The 20,618-nt window shown below is 46.5% G+C and overlaps 1 protein-coding gene across 1 annotated transcript in view; it reads right to left on the bottom strand.

Moving 5' to 3' along the window:
- Positions 1-1,656: 1,656 nt before the first annotated feature.
- The window catches only part of LOC104472466 (transmembrane protein 110-like), a gene marked incomplete at its 5' end in the record, with an annotated part of 21,834 nt that continues 2,872 nt past the window's right edge, over positions 1,657-20,618 (bottom strand). The window contains 5 exons of the mRNA XM_010088161.1: positions 1,657-1,770; positions 8,333-8,449; positions 9,549-9,632; positions 10,762-10,874; positions 19,848-19,969. Coding sequence (XP_010086463.1) covers positions 1,657-1,770; positions 8,333-8,449; positions 9,549-9,632; positions 10,762-10,874; positions 19,848-19,969 — 550 coding nt within the window. The remainder of the gene's footprint in view (positions 1,771-8,332; positions 8,450-9,548; positions 9,633-10,761; positions 10,875-19,847; positions 19,970-20,618) is intronic.

Here is a 20,618-nt window from a genome sequence, read left to right as displayed (position 1 = left end):
CAAGTAGGATTTTGACCATTCATTAAGAAACAAAACAAGGACTTAATTTCCAGAAATACAGTATAAGCCTGCGCAGATGCAAGTGTAGCCAAGCGTGTCTAGTTTGCTAAGGGACATGCAAGACTTTGATTTGGATCTAATGCTTCTAAACTACTTTGAAGTTAGAGAAAAAAAAAAACCAACACACTTCACATGTTCTCAGCCCAGCTTTTAAAAGTCTAAATCTAAGTTAGAAAATCCAAATCCTTTTTCTCCTCCTTAAGGAGTGTTTTCTTGTGAAAATACAAGGGAAGGAGGGAAAATGAAAAAAAAAAGATAATTTCTGGCCAGTTCTGGGGACTGTCTTGCAACAAGCAAAGCCTGCCTATGGCTCAGCTAGGTCTATGGTTCAGTTCAGTGGATCCTGGATCAGGCCCTACTCAGAGGACTATCAGCCATTTGGACTCTGTATGAGTCTCACCACAGCTGCACCCAGCCTGGGAGTGTGTTATGCAGCTGCTCTGTGCTGTCCCTCCCCATGAGAGCTGCAAAGCATTTTGCATATTTGTGTGTTCACAGACAAACAAAGTATGTTAACAAAGAGAGCGAGGGCAAAGCCCTGCACCTCACACATCAAGCAAAAGTTGCCAGGATGTGGGATGACCCAGGGGTCTTCTCCTGCAGCAACCCTGCCTGAGGCCATTCCCTCACCCCCAGAAGGTCAGGGCTGGTTAATGGGGCTTCAGTTGACTTCTCAGATCCAGTTTTTGCATCAGGTCTTGCAGAGATTTTATCTGTTTATTTTAAACTAGGTAAAAGGAAAGTAGTTAGCTTCTAGTTCCTGTTAAACACTCACATGTAAGGTGACCACTGGGATCAGTCTCCTGGTCTGCTCTGGTCTGGAGTCAGCACAGGCTGATGCTGCAGCATCAATTCTTCGCACTGAAGTGGCTCATGCAACCAACCCATCTGCAGAAACCGAGCACTGTGACTCGGCTCTTCTTCTGTAGGTTTACCAGGATAGCCCTGCTACAGAAAGACAACCTGCCCTGGGCGGAACTAGTCAAAAATTTCAACAGATCCCCTTCCTCCCCTTTACAGCATTAGGGTCTTGCAGAACATTAAACACATGGAGGCATTTCAATTATGAAGCGGTTTTAGGTCAAATATTTATTGCATTCTTTATAAAACAGTAAAAAGCATCAGATCCACTGAGACAATATTCCCAAGTCAAGACATTTAAATACATATTGCAAACCAATTCTTTTGAGTACTGTGAATATAAAAGTGTCACATTTCAGGTAGTATAGATTTTTTTTTCCTTCTTTTCTATAAAAAAAAGCACACAGTCTTTTGATTTCAGTCTCTAGCCCTGACAGAAAGTTACACCCAGGTGGCCAGCCAGGGGTAGTACATATCCATACCCCTAACCTCAACGTGCCCGCATGTGTACAGGTTAGGGTCAGACAGGTAAAGCAGATACTGCTCAAGCCTGTACAGGATGCACAGACACCATCCCAAAGAGACAATAGCAGAAGGATAGGTCTAAATGAGGCAGACAAAAGGATCTCTGCAGATCTGTAGGGATCAACTAGCATTCCCCACCCTCTCCTTCTTTGGCCAGCTCAAGGATCACAGTGCTGCTTCCCTTCCTCCACCTCTCTCTTCTCAGTGTTGTCAGATGACCACTTGATAGCTGGGCTGCTTCATTTTCTGGTTCATTCCCTGGAGTCCTGAAATATCCTGGTCGCTTTCAGACTGATCAAAATCCATGTCTGGAGAGAGCAACACCTAGAAAGGAGAACAGACAGATGCTGATGGAGCATGAGTTCTCAGCTCTTCTTTATACTGCTTGCTGAAGGGGGTCAAGCACCCCAAAAGGGGTCTCCTGTGAGATCTAATCCTCTCTGACAGATGAGAAAGGTCTCAAGGTCACCTTGACCATCTCTCCAACAACAGCCAGACAGATTTGGGCACAGACACCATGATGACCTGGTATCCCAACCCCCACCCTCTCCAGAGCAGAACAGGCAGCTAAAAGCTCTGTTCACCGTGGGACAGGACACACATAGACAAGCGTGTTCAGGCATGTACATCTCAGTGGAGATGTACAAAAACTAGGCCACATTTTGCAAACAGCTGTACCAAATGTAGACCTTTTCCCAGGCCCCCAGCTACTTGCCATCTCCAGAGCTCAATGAGGCAAGCAAACAGAGCTACAGAGTTAGCTTCAGCCGTGGCCAGCAAGCTCAGGAGTGGTGTCCTAGCCTGGTAGCCTCTTATTTCTACCTGGCTCCTGGTTCAGTCCAAATTGTGGGAGCCAAAATAGAGCACTAACACCTCCCACTGGTACCTCTCCAAGTAAGAAAGCCCACAGCTTTGCTGCACGATCGAGAGGCTGCCCATTGCCCCCAGGAACACCTACGCTCTCAGCAGCTAACTTCAGACTCGAAGCTACCAACAGGCCGTTTTGAGCTAACTGGCTGCCACCAGCCTGGAGTGTTTGCAGACAGAGCCACATGCGGGACATCCTCCAGCCACATCATCTGGAAGAGGAAAAAGGCCGGATTTTACTGGGGCTGTGGCTGCACTGACTGCAGAAGAGGTGAGACAATGCCAGCCAGCAGGCTGGCTGGATGAGCAGTTTGCATGGGTAATATTCATGGCTTGACGAATTGTTTGCTCAACCCCATCTTAGCCCTTCTTCTTACCTCAAAATATCCAGCTTTGGGCAAGAGAAGCCCTACAGTCATTACCCATGACAGCAGCTACCTCTAGGCAAGGCTGAAGTGCAGTTAACCCTCGTGCTAGAGCTTGTGTCATGCCCAGCAGTACTCAGGAGCTCGGACAAATCATTGGATTTCTGGTAAACGCTAGTCATCCACATCAGAAGCCTAGCCAGGTCCTTGGCACCTCAGCACCCAACTCCACAGAGGGCCACAAGCCCAACAGCACAGTCAAGGGCCTCAAATCTTATTTCCCTAGATGAGCAATGCCAGCAGCCCTCTCCCCCTCCTACACTTGTCCATCACAGAAGCCAAATAACATCAATAGATCATGGCTGATGCGGAACGAGGGCCAGGTACCACAACCACACCCACAAACATCGCTTCCTCAAGCAAAGCAGTGCAGACCTCCCACCCAAGCCTCAGCCCCATCTGACCCCACTTGGCGTCAAAGGCTGAACCTATGAAGCTTCCCTGTGTGTGACCTGCAGCAGGAGCCTTCCAGCTCAAAGGCACAAGTCAAGGGATGGCAGTGTCCCCAATAGCTTGGCCAGTCCCAGAGCCCTGTATTCCTTGGGAAAAACCAGGAGCGTAGGGGAATTAATCTTATCTGTGGCTATCTCCATACATGTGAATTAACGTGCCCTTCGCTTGTTAGCACTTCGGTAGCACCGCAGGGCCAGTCACCACAGCAACCAAACGACTAAACAGGAAAAACAAACTCCAATGAGTCAATGACTTCAAAGGAGCAGAAGAGCCCCAGGGGAAGATTTCCTCCCCACCCTCAGGCACACTCCAGCCCCTCCATCTGATGCTATCTTCACAGCAACACATCAGACACTCAAAGGGTAGCAGCAGACCAGATTAAGCTCTCCTGTTGTCCCCCACATTGGTCTCTAATTTTTTTTTCTTGGAAAGTTTCCATTTCTTCCCATTAAGATTTCCTCTGTTTATCATATTAATATCATGATATTGTTGAACTTGAAAAAATGGGTCGGTAATTAGTCACACACAACATTATGAACTCGCTGAATGCTGACAGGCTGCAACAGGCTAGTTTTGGGGCCTAATGAACTAGTAATTTTGGTGGGTTTCAGCTGCAAACTCAAATCCCGTTGCAGCCAAGCATGGATGATGGAGCTGGCACTAAGCGTTGTGCATCCATACACATTCAGGCTGCTACCTGCCCACCATACAGCTCATACAAAGCTGCTTGAGCCAACAGTCCCCTAGTAACCTTTCCACAATTCCCCAGGGATCTTCATCATGAGATGGCACCTCATCACTATGACAGTCATGGGACATACCCTCAGAGATGGTCTTCAAGCCAAACTCTGTTTTTGGGAATTTTCAGCACAACTTGGACAAGGCGCTTCCCCTGCAGATGCATCCAGGTCAGGATCACAGCGGGTTGGTGGCACAGCTGGGAATGGACCACAGTTTCCCAGTCCTGGGACAATGTGCTACTGTCTCACTCAGCAGTCCTCAAATACTTCATGCATTCCTCCTCGCACCAGGGGGCCAGCAGCTTGCAAAACAACATGGGTCACGCTACTGAAACAGGGCTGCCCACGTGCTCTGCCAACCCCTATGGTCTGGGGCAAGAAGCTGCTTACTGGTTTGGTACTCCCTCCCAGCAGACCCTTCAGACCACCAAGCCACCTCCGTAGCAGAGGAAGAGATTGCACAGATGGATGAGGACGAGACAGATTATAAAACAAAGCAGCTCTGGGAACATTTCCCTGCTAGCCATGGAAACCTGCTTGCCAAAAGCTCCACCAGCCTGGTAAAGTAGGAACCATCCCACCATCCTCCTGCACCTGAGTTTGCATGAGTTCCCAGGAGTCAGTAGGGCTGACAGGTGGGAGAGTCTCCTTCCAGAGGCATCTCTATCCCCACTTTCATTTAGCATTCCCATAAAGACCAGGCACCTTAAGCTATTCAAAAATCAGCTCAGTTAAGCAACTATCAAATCAAACTCTTAGAGTATTCTTCAATACTTAAAAGCAAGCAGCATAGGTATTGGCATTCATCAGCATCTTCAGTCTAGGGATTTGCCAAAAGCCACAGCTCCTATGAAGGGAATTGGGATAGGTGCTGAATCCCATGCTGACCAAAGGCAGGTCCCTATGTAGTATATTAGTTTTCCTCCCAACCTTAAGCTAGCCTCTAGTTTCACCCTAATGGTTCTCACAAGTACCACTGTTATTAGCCCGAATTTTGCTTTAAGGCTCATCTCCTAAAATGTAAAATTAAGCCTTCAGAAAAGGAGCAGAAACTCACCTCCCTTGGGAAAGAAAACAAAAGCAAGTTCTAAAAAGATCAAATAAAACATTTAAACTGACTTGTTTTCCTGAGTGAAGGAAACAAAGAAATCACTGATTAGATCTAAAGTTTATTGACACTCACAAGGGCAAAGGAAAAGAAACTCGGGTCAAGGGCAGGACACATGCAAAGCAGAAATAAAGGGCCATGCAGACCAATCCATTTCCCCAGCCTGAACAGCACTGGATTCAGACTGGCACTCTTGAGAGATCTCTTCCCATCCCACAAGCAAGAGGGCAAAAAAACCCCAATCCACCAACTGCGTGAAGATCTACCAAGGCAAGACACAAGTTTGAAACAACAGAAAGCTTTAAGACTGACTTGGAAGGAATGGTGAAGTTCTTCCAGCTGTAAGAATGAGTTTATCCCTTTCAGAGTTTCAGTACAAAAAAGTTCAGCGTTTGCTCAATTATAAGGAAGATGCCATTGTCACATCTGTGGCTCAGCAGAAGAGCCTTAAAGCCCACAAGTGGCTGCCAGCTCTTCAGTCTACACTGCAGCCATAGAGCCACTAAGTAACACCAGAGGCAGGATTGCTGGTTGCTGGGTTTCTTGCTACGCAGCTGGTCTACCAAGCCAAGCTCAAAGCTGAATTTTCCTGCTATCCCTATAGAAAATATTCAGTGTGGGTTTTTAACAGGTTAACTTCAGCCCCCTCTTTCCATTCTACTTCCTCTCTCCCCCTCCTTTTCCAAACAGAAACTGCTAGTTCAAGTGAAAATAATGACACTCTCTACTGGCAAGATAGGCAGAGGGTTGAAATTCAAGAAGGCAGCATGATGGGGAGCTGTCGGCGCCTGCTGCTAGACAGCCCTGATGAACCCTGATAAACCGTGGGACACATTAGCCTCAGCCAGCTCTGCCCTGTACTGGTGCTTCTGAGTCCCCCTCCACTGGGCAGCAGGGAGGGAAGCAATCTCCCCACTTGAACATGTTATTAGCAGCAATGAGCCCAGCAAACCCTCATTTTCTGTTTTCAAACTTAAATTCCAGCCAATTCAGCTGTAGCACCCAGACAGCTGACATGATCTTTAATTTACAGCTAAAAAAAATGACGCATGAAGAACGAGCCTATGGCTCTCGAGGCCCAGTGCCACAAAGCAGAGTTGGAAAAGCAGGTCACCCACTTCTGTATTTCTTCATTATCTCCCTTCTCTGCCCAAGCTATTTGTTGGGCCAGAGGCACAGGAACATGTCTGAGCAGACAGGAGGCAGTCCCTGGAGACTGCTCCAGGTAAAAACTGCTCCCCTTGGTAGCTCCACCACAGTGATGGATCAGAGGGCTTCAAGATGGAAAGATGAGCTGCATGTTGAAGGTCTTGGCAAAAAAATTTGTCTGAGAAAAGGACTCAAGTACTTGGAAGGTGGTGGAAGATGGGAGAAGCAACAGTCAGACTTCGAGAGTTGTTTCTATCACTTCAAACAGCTTGTCTAGGTTGACCTACCAGAAGAGTCTTAGCTTCTGGAGATTAACAGGTATCTTCCATTCAGATTATCCAAAACTGAGCTAGAGGCCACAAAACTCTTGTCCCCCATTCAGTGGAATAAGGTAGAGGGCCAACTCCACTTCCATGAAGGACCAGTAACTGCAACACCATCCGTGTGTCCACAGCAGCCACCATCTAGGATTAGATGCTGCAAGTGTAGGTTCAAAAGGCTGGAAAGGAGGTTGGTGTCTCAACTAAAGATGTCACCTCCTTACCCTTGCTTCTAAGCTGGTGTAATTAACTGATCTTAAACCTTCAGGAACACACCAGCATATCCAGTCAGTAAGGCAGATCTTTACCAGCAGCTTTACATTTTGAGTAGACCCCCAACCTAGCTCTTTAAGGAAGTGCCACTCCTGAACATCACACACCACCAAGAAACCAGGACTGCACCATACTCAGGGACAAGTTCATGCCCAGAGTTAATCCACCTTCACATCCTAGGTATGAGTTCTTGTCTTCAATGCATAACCATCGAGACATACTGGTAATGCCCAGCTCAGGCCTCTTCTCCCTCCTCTCTCCAAACCAATAACGATTTCTCAAGGATGCTCCCACCACACACACCACTCAGGAAACTCCCTGGGGCACACTGTTCACGTATTTCTAGTGACCTGGCCAAGCTACAACTGTTTATCAGGAGGCAGGGCCAGGAGGAGTGACTCACTTGTCTCAACAGCTGCTCACATCTGCCTGCCCTCCCTGCCAGGGGGAGGATTCCTCTGCACCGCATCCTCACGAGTGGCTGCTGCACCCTTATGACACAGAAGCCATGGCTGCTCTGCAGACTGCCAAGGAAACAGTTAAACACTATTGCCTCCTGTGCATTGCAATGTCACCAGTAATGGGCCATCCCACTCAGTGCAAGAGCAGGCTTACTTTATAGAAATTCTCTCCGAGAGCAAGAGCTATTTCTGTTCATCCTAAATTCCACAGCAGAAGCTCCTCCAGGAGCCAGCCTGCAAGTGCCAGAAGCTCTTATCTCAGCGAGTCTCACCAGCGAACTGCAAAATATCAGCAGCCGTACACAGAGCACTTTGAAACCAGGTCTGCGTTCCAGGAGGAGGAAAGGAATTCAACCCAGCAACTCAGGTTGTGGTCTCTGCCCAAAATCTGATGAGAAGCACAGCTACCACTAGCCCAGCAAACCACATGTCATTAACAAGAACAAAGTCTGATGGGACTGGAGCATTTCCTTGCCCCACTAACTTTTAATTGTCAATCTCAGACTACACAAAATACAGCTTCCTACAGCTAAGGGATGATCATTTGGCTGAAAAAAATAACAAATGTTGACAAAAAAGTACTGTCAGCTAGGCTTTGTCCTCAAAAAAGAGATGCTATCAATTACAGTAAGGAAAGCAAGCACTTTAAGCCAAGATTAATTACAATTAATAATGGGAAGTTGAGAGAGATAGTGCAGAGGTACCCACCAGCTTCAGCCCACCACTCCAACAAGCCCACATAGGTTACTGCAAAAACTAGCTCATACCCCAAAAGATACAGTCATCCTTTGGGGCAACATTTCAGCAACACTTTGTAGGCTGCAATGTTGCTCATTGTCAGACAGGGTTAGTTCTTTCCAGGAAACATCCTCCTTTTGACCTCAGCTGCGAGCATGGAAAGTTAGAACTAACAGGGTCATAGAATCACAAATGGTTTGGGTTAGAATGGACCTTAAAGATCATCTAGTTCCATGAAACATCACCCTAGGTCCAGGCAACACGATGGTACGTTGCATGCCTGTGGTAAAGCACACAGTCCATACCATAAGCTTGAAGTCTGGTCTCAAGCACGGGACATCCTTGGCCTTACCTGAGACTCCTCAGTCCTCCTAGTCCGAGGAGTTTCTATGGATCCATTTATATCCAGGGTGTCCTTCTGCTTATATTTCCTCATGATCAAGCTGTCCACAACCCAGAACATAATGGCCTTGGGGAGAAAGAAGTTACATTAATAGATTGCAGAGACCAAAATACAAAGTCATTCAATCACAGCTATTTCTTCTCCTTTTGGTTTCTCCAGACATCCAGCCTTGATCAACCTAACTTAATATCTAAATCAACCCCATGTTAAGTGTGTCCATGGGGACTGGAAGAGTCAAATTCTTGAGGTCCCCTCTCATATAAATCTTATTGATTCCATGGTTGCTGAAGAGCCAGAGGAAAAAAATGGTTAGGGTTGGAAGGGACCTCAAGAAAGACCATCATAGGCCAGGTTTCCATGAGGAAATAACTACTGAACCAAGCTTCATCCAAGGTTAATCTGTTCTGTCCACACCAGTCCCTTGTCAGTTCTTTGAGAACTAGAGTTTGCTTTCAGATAAAGAAATGCTGCCTGGAGTGGTGGAGAGAAGATGGTAGCAGAGGCAGGTAAACCCACCTTTGCCAATGCTGCATACATTGCAATGCCCATGGTATGAGTCAAAAAAGATTTTTGACTTGCTCTTTTGTCCAGGGGGCTTCTGAATGTTAACACCTGGTTCTCACTTCCCATCTTAGCAGGAACCGAGCAGCAGGTCAAGGATTACCCAGAATCAAGGGAATGAGGAAAAAGCTGAGCTTTTGCCAAAAAAGTTTTGAGAAGATCAACAGTTTTGGGTAACCTGAACACCTTCCCTTTCTGGAACAAAATCTGAAGTCTAGCCAAATGGCTAGATTGACAGATTGCCAAAGGTCACCACTGACAAGCCATCCTATAGGAACTTAAAGGGCTTTGGGGCAAACCCATGCCTGCAGCTTGCTGCCGAGATGCAGCTCTCAGCTAATGAGCCCCAGCTTTCTTCAGAGAGTCAGCCACCCAGCAGCTTGGACAAGGGAGCGAAAGTTACTAACAGAGACCATGGCAGGGCAGTAGTGACATATTTGTGTATTCATGACAACAGCTATTTGTTTTCACTCCTCTCCACCCTGTCCCAGCCACTTCAATTACTCAAGGCTGCCCCAAACCAGCTCTGTACATGTTTCCCATTGCAAGGGACAACAATAATTTCCAGATCACCCCATCCAGCGCTTGCAGAGGCATCACTTACATTGACTATAAAAGGCACAACCAGCATGACCAGGACAAGCTCCAGCTGGGGGTTTGGGATGTAACCCAGGAGGATCTGCTGAAGCTGCAGAGGAGAAAGCACATAGAATCACTATTTGAACAGCTCTGTTGGGAGACCTTTGATGCAAACCAGTTGCCTTCTTACACTAGCAGTCTCCTAGCTAGGGCTCTGCAGCCTTTGCTTTAGCCCAGCTCTTAGACAGATTACATGGGCTATTCCATTAGTCCAGCTGCCAAACAGGATTTTGTCACTTCACTTATCAAAAAACAAATACTGCTGGTCTTTCAGTTTAACTGCCCATGACAACTGGTGGGACTTTCCCTGGTTCCTTGTAGCCTAGATGCAAAATAAGGACACCAGCCATGTGTGATAAGCATGGAGAAGAATCCAGCAGCATCTCTGTATCTAGCTGTGCGTGCTTCTAAACAACATGTTCATGTCTAAGCCAGCACTCTAGGCTACCAAGTTAGAAGGACAAGCCCCATAACAGGAACAGATAAGTGCTCCCAGATTGCTGTAAATAACTCCTCAGTCAAGTCACACCAGCCTGTGAGGTACTAGGCGCTACGTGTAAGTGCATTCAACACTGGAGTTACCCACCAACACCCAGAACTGGCTTTTACACCGATCACACCTACCTGCCACCAGCTATGTGGCTATAACATAGGATTATTATTTTTATTTTTTAAAACAGAAACTCATGATCAATATAATTACCATTGCATAAGCTACCTACCATACAGAAGCAGTCTGGGGTGGTGGGGCTGAGGGGGAAGGACAGCATACTGCTAGGATAGTTCTTTCCAAATTAAACTCTAAGAGTCTCCCTAATTTAGGCACAGGATCATGAAACACCAAGACGAACCCACTTGAAGTGTATAAATCATCTGCCAGAACTGAAGTAGCTTAGCTGTCAGCCCAGCCCATTTTACTCTTCCAAGGATGGAAAAGAAAATTAAAGCAGCATCTTTTTTTCCCCACTAGCTTTTGACTAACAAGAGAAAGTAACAAGAGCCAAACTGTTATGAAAGTCATGCTTCCCCAAACTTAAGTAACAGTTAATGATTACAGAGAGATGTCAACAAGTCATACGGATTAAAGACCTACAGTGATGAGGACCACTAATAAGGCAAAGCTGACAAAAACCAAACCACAACAGCTGTGGCTAGAAAAACACAGCTCAGGAGCTTACCTTTGTCCAACCAGGGATAAGCAGGACAAGGCTAATCACAGTCTTCTCAAAAACCATTATCAGCAAGTAGAGGATACACTGGCCAATCCAGGCAGCAGCTTGTGGAGGGTCACCTGGGAAAACAGCATTTTAAATCTGAGACAGAGGAGAGAAGGAGACAGCCTTGCAGAAGAGCTGCCTCATGCTCGATACCCGAGCTGATTAAAGGCATAGGAAGTGTTTCCATGTTGCAAGTTTTGCAGTGGGATAAATACTCAATACCAAACTTGAAATTAGTGGGGAGATTTTCCATCTATCTGTAGTTGTAGGAGTACATGCCTGGGGTAGAAAGGCTTAGGGTACCTGCTGGGTCTACAAGGGATTACTCAATTGAAGAGCAAAACAAGAATTTTTGAAAAAATGTCAATCACGACAGGCATCACCTGCAATTTGCTTCCTGCCAAGCCTTACCAATACAGTTGCTAGCAACAAAATTTCTGGTCACCATTTTCAATACAAGAAGCATAAGCTTTCAGTCCTACACAGAATTATTTTTTTTGCTGATGAAGTGAGCGGCTGGTTATGTGATACTTGCTGTCTGAGCAAGAGACAGGGGCTGCATCATCCCAGGTTTTAGAGCAATTCACTCAAAAAGAATCAATGCTAATTAAATATGAATGTTTCCAATGGGGTGCTTACCAAGTAATAAGTAAAAGCATATTTGTATTGTTAACAACGATAATGGGACTGTATCTGTTACATGTGCTTGCTTCAGCCCTCTGTGAGCACCCTGCCAGCTGGTTATCATCTTCCCAGCCTCATCAGAATATCTCAGGTCTGCAAAACTGAGCTACAGTATCTGGCTTAGGAAAAAGGCAGCATTTCCTCTTACCACTTGAATATAAAGATAACCCCTGCCAACACTTGTTTCCCGGGTAATCAGGCCAGAATTCAGAATTGCATCTGTGCAACAGAACCCAACCCCCTGTGAGATGCTGATGCTCGACGTGCTGTCAGATGGCAGCGGACTGGGAACTCTGCCCAACTTTTCTCAGCACAATATTGTTGAAATGTGGCGAGGGAAGACAACACCAATAGTTTGTAAAAGCACATTTATCCAAACCCCTATGTGAACCTCCAGCTACAGAGAGCAGCAGTGCATACCAGGATTTAGTAAAAGCCGGTATCCCACCAAGCCCAGCTCTAGGGGATCTGCTTCCCAGCAAGGGCAAAACAGGTTTGTGTGTGTATTGCCTTTACTCTGTCATTTGTTAGCAGTGTACCAAAGCATCTGTCTCATTGCAAAGCTACGGTATTGCCTTTACTCTGTCATTTGTTAGCAACCTACCAAAACATTTGTCTCATTGCAAAACTACAGCTAAGAAGTGGAGGCATCCAGCTAGCATCTATGCCAGAGACCTCAAAGCAATCACTTTGCATCCCAGCTTTTCAATTGCTCAAGCCACGATCAAGAAGGAAGCAAACCCTGGAGGTGTTCAAGGCCAGGCTGGATGAGGCTTTGGGCAACCTGGGCTAGTGGGAGGTGTCCCTGCCCATGGCAGGGGGGTTGGAACTGGATGATCTCTAAGGTCCCTTCCAACCCAAACCATTCTATGATAAAGCAAGGGAGAGTGAAGGACTGGGAAACCAAGGGTGTGGCGAGGCTGCTGAGCTGCAACGAAAGCAAGCAGAGAGTGCCAGAGCAGCAGGCAACTGCGCAGAGGAGGGGAAGGAAGAGGGAGCCACGGAGAGTGAAGGACTGGGAAACCAAGGGTGCGGCAAGGCTGCTGAGCTGCGAGGAAAGCAAGCAGAGAGCGCCAGAGCAGCAGGCAACCGTGCAGAGGAGAAGGAAGAGGGAGCCAGGAAGGTTACGTGTGAATGCAACCGGCAGAGCCCGCAGAGGATTTCAGAAAGCACACGTCTCTTCTCCTTGGCAGGCAACAGCTTAATGGGTGGTCTGTGGAGGAGACAGGAGCAGTACTACAGGCAGCTGGCAATTCAATCTCAGTGTCACAGAGGCTTTGATCCTTCTGAAGCACAGACAGCCTCTCCCAACAGACTCGGGTGCCTGGTTGTCTTTGGCACAGGTTAGGTATAGCGGGGATTTTAGCCCCATCCCTCAAAACGGACCAATCCTCCTACAAACTTCCAGGTTCCCACTGCCCATCACAGCTCCAGCTACAAACAAAACAGGAAAAAACAAACATATCCATCATGTCCTTCCTGCATTTGAACTCTTTGCCTTTTGCTCTGTATTGTCAGCTGCACTGCTCCCCATGGGGGGAACAAGGACCAAAGCCACAGCACCCTTTGCGAGTCGGCTCCTCTGCGTTGCAGTCGTGACGGCTCTTGAAGAATACTTCCCTCCGCTGTCTCAGCTTGCCCGAGAAGCAACAGCAAGTTCGAGATCTCTCTCAAATACCTGCTCCCTCACACTCTTTTGGGGATAGGAGGTTATCACAATTCATCATCACAAACAGTTGCGATTCTTAGTGTTGCATACCAGGCAGTTGACAGTCCTAACACTCAATAAGTCATCTTTACAGCCAGGTTTTGGCTAACCAGGCTGGTTCACAGACACTAGAAAAGACAACCTGCTTCTTAACCCACCCTAGGCACAGACTTGCCTGTGTCCCCAAGGTTAACAGCTCCTCATACAAACAATTTTCCCTTCACTTTAAGTTAACAAGAAATTCAGCAAATGGCTCCTCATAGTTTTCTTGAGGTTTGACAACCAATAGAAACAGAAAACCTTTTCTCACTTCACTAAAGTTATTTTTTTTCCTGTGTGGTAGTGAGATCCCACCTAGGCTTTGTATTTGGGAACTTCACTTCTGAGACCAGAGGTCTGCACCAGTTAGGTCAGCTTCACCAGCTCAGTGTGAGCACAGGCAAGCTGTCTAGGACAGACCTGCACCCCTTAATACCCACCACATCAAAGTTGCCTCCATCGCAACATGGAGCTTCAAATATTCATACTTCTCACTCTGGTCCTTTCTGTATTACCTACAGAAGATGCTGTCAATCTCCACAGATAGAGGGACATCAGCACTTGGATATGGAAAGAGACCCACAGACCTATGCAGAGGCCAGATTTGGCCATCTGCTGTACCACCTTAAGCAACTCAAAATTGCTACTGTTTTGCAACCTCTTCCTCCTCCTTTTCTGTTCTAAGCTTTGTTTTCAGACTATGGGATGAGAGGTTTCTGTACAGGAATCCATCCTGGAGCACAGAGGTAGACTAGACTTTGTTTTCTGTCCCCGACAGGATGATCAGAGGGTGTCTCCACAATTTCTTCACTGAAAGAGTGATCAGGCATTGGAACAGGCTGGCCAGGGAAGTGCTGGAGTCACCATCCCTGGAGGTGTTCAAGAAACATGTAGATGTGGTGCTTGGGGACATGGTTTAGTGGGTTGGGTGGTGTTGGGTTGACGGTTGGACTTGATGATCCTCAAGGTCTTTTCCAACCTTAATGATTCTATGATTCTATTATGCCTTTTACTGCATCTTGGTCTCTCAAGGACAAGAGGCTGCTCAGTACCAAAATAACTCAGGACAAAGAAAAATGAAGCAGTAGCATGACCCACAGGGCTGCAAGAATAACTTCAGCTATAGACAGTGGTTCATTTGCTCTTCACCAGGGAGCCCAGCTGGCTGCTCCTCACCTCAGCAGGTTTGACGCCATCCAAGGACCACTGATCCAGCTCAGAGTGGCCATCATTCACGTCTATCTCACCACTAATTCATCTAACTAATGCCAGTACCATACAAGTCACCAACTATTGGCATCCCGTCAGAGAAGAGGGAGCCTCTGCTATGCTCCCTAGACAAGCCAATGAGACAGACCGTCCACATCTCCTCCTTCCACAGTTAGGAAGCAAGGCTGGAAAACTTGAGCTGATCCCAGTTAACCACACATTTCATTTAGGTGCTTGCTACAGCAAGAGGGTCACAGGCATCCTCAGATGCAACTTAATACTTTCAATAGACCAGCTGTGGTCCAGAGGTGCCCTGCTCCATGGATGGGAGAGGCTTCTTCTTACATCAGTCATCTCCATGACATAAATCCAAGTGAGTACCTACAAGACTGTTTCTGCCACACAAGGTTGGTTTTTGCTGGCTGCCAGTCTGCTCCCTAGAGGCTAAAACCAAACAGATGCCTTCCTCTTAGCTGTTTCCAAAGCTTCCCTTTCCTTGTAAGAGAGTGGAATAACTCCAAAGGATCTCTGCAACCTCTGTATCACATCTGTTAGAGGGCAACACGTACTGTGCTCCTTTGAACACTTCCAGTTTCTTGTCTCCAGCCCTAGTGCAAAGATAACCTAGGGCATCTCAGCTCTACCCACTGACTCTGCCACCAACATCTCCTTTTAGCTTCATGAAAACACTTCGCTCGAACCTTCTTATAACCAGCCCCCCACACTGACAGAAATCAATCCCCCTTTGCCTTCACCCCAAAGGATGCCCATAGTACATTCTCCTCCAGCAGCATCGCTGGTGCTCCCCACCCCACCATCAGCAAAACTTCCTTGGTGCAGACCCAGGACCGCTGGTGCCTGCAGCAACCTCACAGAAACATGTGTCTCATATTCTGCTTGTGCGTGGGAGCCCAACTGTTCGCAGAGTGAAAGCAGCACTGCTTGAGGTATTTGAGTCATTACCACACAGCAGGATTAGTTTTAATCCAGGCTGTCTAATGTACCAAGCTGTCAGCATAGCCCACATGTTACTGCCAGACAGCTTTATTAACAGTCTTTTGGGGACTGTGTGTGCACTGAGCAGGTAGGAAAAAAGCTTAACCACAACCAAAGAAGAGGGTTCAGGGGGTTGAAGAAAAGAAAATATCTGAAAGTTGTACTGGGTGACATGGTGGGGATAGAAAAATTCAACAAAAAAAATCTCCAAAACCAAGGGATTTAGTTATCAGTGTCAAGTACAGAGGAGGGTAAGAAATAGCAGTAACACACCTGTATTGCGCAGAAGTACTTACTTTCAGGGCAAGAACAAGTCTTCAGAGACTGGGACGTGACCCATCAGAACCAGATGGGTCCAGTGGACATCCCAGACCCTGTCTGGCATTCATCTGAACTAGAAATAACTAGAAATGAGTGTACAGCTGAAATCAGTTTCCAATTTGCAGTGTCACACCATTGCTCTGAGTCTTCTGCTCCAAGATACTACTACTGCATTAGGGTAATCCCTGGAGGTGTTCAAGGCCAGGCTGGATGAGGCTTTGAGCAACCTGGGCTAGTGGGAGGTGTCCCTGCCCATGGCAGGGGGTTGGAACTTGATGATCTTTAAGGTTCCTTCCAACCCAAACCATTCTGTGATTCTGTAATTCTAATCAGCCAGATCCAGGAGGGTTTAAGGTTTGTACACCTGCTCAGAGCAGGGGAGCTGACCACACACAGTCACTTGAGGATGATCCTCAGTCCCCTCCTTACCTTTTCCTCCCTGGTCCTGGAGGTGGAAAGGCCAAAGCATGCTAAGGACAGGACAGCCCCTCAGGTTAGAGCTATTTGCAGCAGTATTTCCTCAAGCATTAGCAGCCAGCTCCCTTGGCTGCTGCAGGACATGGGAATATTTGTTATGGAAATTTTGTAAAACATCACACAGGGCCAAAAGCAGCCTACACAGGTCCTCAGTTAAACTCAGCAGCTGGCACAGAGCATACTACGCTATAACTAAATTTGACCAGCAGAGTTCAACAGGCTGTTAAACAGACTACAAAGGCCTCCAAGCAACATGCCTTTCCATTTCCAGACAGTGAATGAGCACAAAGCATCCAGCTGATACTAGTCAGTGACCACAACCATGGTCATACACAAGTCAGCATCCACACAGGCATCCAGAGGCATTTTCAAGTAAGAACACCCTCTTTCTCGCCATAATTTCTTAATACTCCTCTTTAGTATTTTATTGCACATTGCAGAAACCATCTCTTAATGCAAATACATAGAATTTGCTTACCTAAAAGAAATACTTCAGTATTTCTAAAGTAATACTTTAGAATTATTAGACATAACTGCAATGTCAGGACACTGCAGCCATCCAGAGGTTTCCTCTACGGGAGCTGCTTATTGCCATGGGAATGGGTGAGGGAGAAGAGAGCAAGAGCAGTTTGGAGATGGAACACAAAGCTGAACCAGGCTCTGACTCCAGCCAGCATCTCCCCTGCTCAGTCTGTACAGACCCAGCAGCACCTCCAAGACCTTGAGTATCCACCTCCCAAGTTCTTTGCAGCTTAAACTCTGTTTTGCTCTCCTCCCTGCAGAAATCCCCTACAGGGAAAGCTCCTATAGTTATGGCCTGTTCCTACCCTGCTAGAGAAATTAAGCTGAAAGAGGGTAGATTTAGATTAGATATTAGGAAGAAATTTTTTCCTGTGAGGGTGGTGAGGCAGTGGCCCAGGTTGCCCAGAGAAGTTGTGGATGCCCCATCCCTGGAGGGGTTCAAGGCCAGGCTGGATGAGGCTTTGAGCAACCTGAACTAGTTCAGAGACCATTTGTGGAGTTTGTTAACTTTCAGCATGCATGAGGCAACCATCATTGTCCAAAGCCTGCAGGAACCAAGATGAAGAATAAACACCTCTCCAATCTTTGATTTTAGGAGTCAAGCATCTGCAGAAAAGTCAGCAACCTTTTAAAGTGCAGTTTCCTTTGCTTAGAGGCAGTCCAAAGTGTAATCAAGAGTTGTTGGGCAAAGATGGAGGAACATAAGCATATAGGAGCCGTTGACTCTCCACTAGCTAAAGAACAGGTCATTCCTTTGGCAAAGAGCTCAGGCACCAGAGAGGCTGATCTCAGAACAGATGTTTCATGGGGTTTTTTTTTTTTAAATACAAAAGTAATTGTTTTTTTCTAAACAGTTCTGGACAGCTGGATGCTTAAAGTAGCAGCGTAGATGTAGGTGCTTTCCCTTCCCATTTCTTTGCTTCTCCATTAACACAGCTATTGTACTCACACAGGGAGAACCACCCATGGAGACAGGTACACCAACAGCAGAGCAGAAGGGACTGCTGAAGCCCAAAACAAAGGATAACTGGAGCAGTTTGCATCAGTTCCAGGGACACAACTAAAAGCTGGAAGGTCAGAAGGGAAGCAGTTGCAACAGATTTTGTTTTTTTTTTTCCCTCAAAGACTATGCAGGTAGATGGATACTGGCTGTATTGGACAAAGACAAAACTGTTCTTTCCTGATGATTGAAGCAATGGCAATCACCACTGTCTGCAACATGGATTTGGTGCTTTTCTGCCCTTCCTCCTCTGCAGGACTGCAAGAGATGCTTTTGCTCCTCAGGAGAATTGGTGAAAGCAATATAAAGTCTGGTACTGCAATCAGACCAGAAAATGAATCATATTTCTGGAGCCTGTCTAAAACTGTACAAAGTTTACTAGCATCTTCCAAACCATTTTGGAAGTTACTTAACACCAGAGATGAGGATAGCGGTGTTTTCTCCCCTAGCCCTCCAGCAGGATTGCACTGGACATGCCACTTAACTCCCACCTAACTTTTCCATCGTGGTCACTCTGGCCAGAGTTCTGCACCAAGAGCGGTGTTGGGTGGATGAGGCATTTAATTCTCAATTCAAGAGCTAATTCAAGCAACAGCAGAAACTTTTTTTTTAATGAAAGCAAGATTTCCTCAGAAGAGTGAACCGTTTCTGTGGTCTAAGCCAGCCTTCATCATGGGCCAGCTACAGCTCAACAGAAGTTCATTACTGCTCTGCAAGGCTAAAGCAAGCTGTCAATACACTTTAACATTTCCTCGCTTCTGCTCGACTGCAGACGTGGCGCGTGAAGCTGTGCCCTGGGATGGCTGCAGTTGGGCTTCAAGTCCTCGTTGCTCAAAAGGGGAAAAAATGAGAGTCCCAGAACCAAGAATACCTGGATTCCTCTGCTGTCTCATCTGAATTACTCAGGGCTCTGTGCTTGGCTCCTCTTTGAGAAAGAGCCATCAGGGGAAAAAAAAAAAAAAAAAAAGGCAGTCCCCACCAGATGCACGCTGTCAGGATGCTGAACCTCCTCTGGAGACCACTGCAGCCACTCTCAAGTTTGATGAGAGCCAGGCCCTGCCACATCCCATTACTTCAGCCCATCTGCTGTCATCACATTCCCAATCTGTAGCTGCTTCTGCTGTCTCCAAACCCAACCACCACCTTCATCCTGTGCCGTGACCCATCTACACGTGCTGAAGAGTTCACAAGCCAGGGGGGGTCTCCACATTAATCTTAGCTTAGTCCAAGTCTCACCAGGCTCAGTTATCAGACTAGCTACTAAAAAGCCAAAGGAACAAGACTACCTTCAGAACAGATGTAATGACTAAGGTCTTGAAGGTGGGAATGCGATTGGAATGAATAGGATGTATTTTCTAAAGTAAGACTCAATTCGTCTTTATAGGAGATATAAAATAGGCAAAGGGTTAATTTTCCCTCTGCAGCCAAGGACAAGCACGGCTCTCCTGGAAGCTGGCTCTGCTCTTTCCGAAGAGAAGTGCTACCCTCTAGTGGGGCTGGCTGAGAAAAGCTTTTCTGAAACTTTTTTCCGTCACAAGGCAGGAATTGAAGCAGAGAGGCCAGACTCAGGCATACTTAAAGTTGTTTGGGTTTGGTTTTTTTTTTTCTTTTTTTAAAAGAAAACCAAACCCTAAACACAAACCAACAAAAAAAAACCAACCACACACCAAAACCAAACCAATCCACGAGTCATTTGAGAACTCAGTTTTGGGGCCAGGCTGTGTCCTGATGATGTCTACTCAACTCAAGGCAAACACAAGAACAACTCCATGTTCTGAACTAAGAGGCTACTGAAAACCCCCAAAAGAACCCCACAAAAATCAGATGCATGTCCTGGGGTATATTACCTACTCAAGAAAACATTCAGCCTTTCATTTCCAACCTGCTATGTTCAAGTGTGCTTGGCAAGGCAGCAGAGTTACCTGTGACCTAGGGATGTCCCAGCATCTGACACACTGATCACTACCACACTCTGCAAGCTTCTTGGAGGAAGGACAACAGAACCAGGCTGCTTACATATTTGATCCCCAAACCATAGTTTTTGGCCATTTTCTTCTCCCCATTCATAGCTGCAGAGAAGTTGACACCTACCGTATTCTCCGAAGACCAGGTACGTGTACTTCTTATGGTGCACGATCCAGGAGACAACTTTCACGCCAAGCCAGATCAGCAGCATTCCCAGTGTGGCATCGAGGATGAAATTAATAAGGTAGCTAAGAGCAGAGAAAAATTCAGATTTCAGTTGTGTTCTTAAGTCTTATTAAAAAAATATTTTATTTCAATCCATAACAAAAACCCACCAAGATTTTTAAAAGCCCCACTTAATAGTCCAAGTTAATTTCCTTTTTCTTTTATCGCAGTTTCCTACAGCCTTACCAGCAATTTCTTAGTTTAAAAGCCTGTTCAGGAGAGAAGGGACCAGGCTCCGCCAACTCTCTAGCATCACTTAGCATTAAATATTTCCTGGGTTAGCGTTGCTCAAGGGTTACCACAAAAAAAAAGGGGGGGGACTTTCCATTCGCAGCATCTTCTGTTCTTATGAGGATGAAATCCCAAGGTTCAGGGAAACGGATCCAAACATTTTTGGAATTTCATACAAGAAAAATGGAAGCTTCTTGGACACCACAGCTGCTCTGCAAATTGTGCAGAAAAGACAAAATGTCCATTTTCCTGAGCAGCTGCAAGAAGCAGAAGGTCTTGGGACAGGCAACAAGCCCTGGCTCAGCAGCATGCACCCTGGGGTCCCCAAAAGCCTCTGGTTCCGGGTCCCCACTGCAGATCCAAGAGCTGAACCCATCGCCACCAGAAGACTTGGGCCTGATGAGTTTATTCTGCAGCTTTGGATGTTTAAGCCTCACTGGA

Source organism: Pterocles gutturalis, unplaced genomic scaffold (assembly GCF_000699245.1).
Source record: "Pterocles gutturalis isolate BGI_N339 unplaced genomic scaffold, ASM69924v1 scaffold1382, whole genome shotgun sequence".
NCBI classification, from domain to species: domain Eukaryota; kingdom Metazoa; phylum Chordata; class Aves; order Pterocliformes; family Pteroclidae; genus Pterocles; species Pterocles gutturalis.
This window is presented reverse-complemented; position numbering and strand designations above follow the sequence as displayed.